The sequence below is a fragment of the Macadamia integrifolia genome, chromosome 7 (assembly GCF_013358625.1).
Source record: "Macadamia integrifolia cultivar HAES 741 chromosome 7, SCU_Mint_v3, whole genome shotgun sequence".
In the NCBI taxonomy this organism is placed as follows: Eukaryota; Viridiplantae; Streptophyta; class Magnoliopsida; order Proteales; family Proteaceae; genus Macadamia; species Macadamia integrifolia.
In genome coordinates, this window is record NC_056563.1 from 28,870,916 (window position 1) to 28,874,150 (window position 3,235).

Sequence of the window (3,235 nt, forward strand, 5' to 3'; positions counted from 1 at the left end):
GTTTGATAACGTAATCAGAAATGTGTTTTTGTGTTTTCTTGTTCTCAGAAATACAGAAACGACATAAATACCGTTTGGTAAAAATGTTCTATTCCACTTGTTTCTTGAAACATAAATTGAAATTTATAAACAATTTATGCTTCAAGAAACATGAATGATGAAACAAGTTTTACTTGTTTCGCTCGTTTCTCGAAACAAAAAAGGGGCACAAAAAATCGATGACCTACGAACCAACAACGAACCAACGGGAATTTATACTGTTCATTCGAAGGGAGCTCTGCAACTACAGACCCTTCTCCTTTGTCCTTTCCCTGTTGAACCCTCCTCCACTGCCTCCTCCTCTCCCTAAACCCTCACCTCCTCCCTCTGAACCCACCATGCCACCTCCTTCACAGAAACCCCCGTTTCCTTTCCTCTTCCTAGAGACCCAATCAGTAGTTCTTCCTGATCCATCTCGCCCTTCTTGTAAGACCCGTCTCTCTCCTCATCCACAGTGAATAACTCTGCTTGGTCAAGCCTGTAATCGCAGAGTCAAGGGTTACCCATCAAAGTTCTTCTTCAATTCCGCAAACCCTTTTTGTTTTACTTCACGTATGAGCCAGTACTGATAAGGGATTGAAAAGGAAAAAGCTTTCTTGTTGGTGGCTTTTAGTTGGGGAACGAAAGAAGCAGAGCCATGGTGGTTGCTGCTGCTATTGCTTTGAGGATGAAATTTTTCAAAGATGTAGCTTCGAGGGCAGTTTCCCGGAATAGATTATTGGGATTTCATCGCAGTTATAGAAGAAAGTGGGACGATTTCTGGACCAGGATGCCCAATCATTTGAATAGGTTCAAAATGGTTTCTTTACGAGGAGATTTAGTTGAAAAGGGTACAGGGTATTCGCAAAGTCGTGAACTTTCGTCGGATTCCAGTGAGGAACGATGCAAGGAATCGACTAGTTTACCGGATTCTGTGATGTCTTATGGCGAACTTCCTGAGTTCTGGAAACCACCGGGAGACGATCATACGGTTTGCTCAGCTGCGGTGGAAGCGAATTCAGTGCGTGGAGGGGGAGGCAGTGGAGGATTCATAGGTTCTGGAGGTGGTTCTGGTTCGAATTCCAATGATCGGAGCTTGGGAGGAGGGAATTTTGAAAACAATTTTCTGACCCCAAAGGAAATCTGCAAAGAACTCGATGATTATGTTATTTGGAGTACAAATGGGAGAAGAAGGGATGGGGAGACCTGCTTATGCTTGCCCATCCTCTCCATTTAAAGCTCTTGTCGGTTGATGATGGAGGTGTTACTGTTTTGGAGGAATTGAAATACAGAAGCGCAAATGGTGAGCTTGTTGGTGTTGTGGGGGACCCGTGGTTCTTGAAACCTCACCCTTCTTATCAAACATCCTTCTTACCTGTTTCTGTTTCCAGAAATTGCAGAAACGTTATCAAACGGGCCCCAAGTTTCTTCGGTTTGTGAAAGAAATCCTCTCGTGGGAAGGAGACGAGGTTTCTGCGCAACCATACCCTTTTACCATTTCCCATGCGTGGATATTTGAATCTCTCTCTCTCTCTCCCCCGCTCCTCTCCTCTTTTCTTAATATCAAAATTAATGAAGTAATTTGTTTCTCCCAATAAAACTCTATTGTTTTTTTTTTTTGGTGGGGGGTGGGGTGGGATGGGGGTTAACTCTCCCAATAAAACCAGCCCTTCAAAAATCAAACTTGGATTTTGGTCTAAAAAGCCTGCAGTACATAAAAGCTCACCCGCAATCACAAGTCACAATCTACTTACCACCCCTTCTTACTCTGTTCTTCAATTATTCTTTCATTCATTCAATCTATGTTTCTTGTTTACGGATTCAGCTCCTCTCCAATTAATTAGACATGAATTTAGTGATCCAAGGGCTAAAAGGACCCTGATCATACATCCCATTAATTGAACACCCAATTAATTAGAAATGATTTTTTCCTATTTACATTGATTGGTTTGTTGCTTCCTGAACTTCGAGTTTGAATTCATATATAACGCAACACGTTAAAAAGCAGCAAGTGATTTTTCCACCCTAACAGAAAATTATTGGTGTGGCTTTTAATTCTGACATTAGGAATGCAAATGGTATATCTAACCATTTTTATTTAACTTTTGCGAAAAATATCTCTAAGCCGCTGGGTTTCTTAAGCTTTCTCATAGAGAATTACTTATTTATTTATTAATTTTTATTGAAAAAATAATTTAATTATTCTATGTGAGAGGTGTAAGACACTCTGACGGTAGCTCAAAGATAACTATATATATATATATATATATATATTATTTGGGCTGTTTTAAACAAAATTGTTAATGTGATGTGTCAATGGGTACCCATTTATCTAGGATCCATATCCTCTCCTAAGCGTTGATCTCCCAAGTCTTGCCAATAACTACCTGGGCGATTGGCATGTGTCCAAGCGCTGATCTAACAACTATGCTTCTACCGATCAGAACAGAGGCCCCACGTACAAAATTGTTGGATCAAAGCTTGGACACATATCAATTGCCTAGGTAGCTATGAGCAAACCTGTACCATCAGTGCTTAGGAGACGAGTTGGATCCATTTATCTATTACTAATTTACTGACTTTGTCTATGGTTCAGGCTTGAAAGTTGGGGTTTCGGATTTTGGTACCTTTAGAGCACTCTAATATCCTTTGGCTTGCATAATGAGAGGAAGGATATAGAGGCCCTATGCCTCACGTCCAGTAAGGAGGCATACAAGCAGCAATAGTTTTGAACACCATACCACATTGGCCGCTTAGGTCCAATTTCCACTCTAAACCACGCTTTTGAAAATTGGAACCAAATTAGGTGGTTTGCTAGGTTTGGTTTATTTGTTTTTATTATTTTATTATTATCATTATCTGTGCTCTTAGCCTAAGATGCTCTCAGCCTTTGGATTTGCATTATAAGACATGTAGCACAACAAAGGATCTGACTTTTTCTATTTTTATTTTTATTTTTTAACAAGGGAGAGAGATGGGCCAACAACCTGCGTATGTAGGCATCATACACTAGAGGGAGAAAGTTTAGTAGATTATGAATCATGTTCAGAGGATCCATATATTAAATGAGGGGAGATGTGAGGGGGCGTGTATTAAATAAGTGCCTGCCTTTATCTCTTATGATATATATATATATATATATATATATATATATATGAAAACTTAAAATGGAGAAATGGTGGAACTGACTAGATCACACATATAGGATTCATTTCTT

At 39.7% G+C, this 3,235-nt stretch overlaps 1 protein-coding gene across 1 annotated transcript in view; it reads right to left on the reverse strand.

Moving 5' to 3' along the window:
* Positions 1 to 453, reverse strand: part of LOC122084886 (protein ULTRAPETALA 1-like) — a 12,674-nt gene extending 12,221 nt beyond the window's left edge. The window contains exon 1 of the mRNA XM_042653306.1: positions 358 to 453. Within this exon, the coding sequence (XP_042509240.1) occupies positions 358 to 453 (96 nt within the window). The remainder of the gene's footprint in view (positions 1 to 357) is intronic.
* Between the last annotated feature and the right edge of the window lie 2,782 nt (positions 454 to 3,235).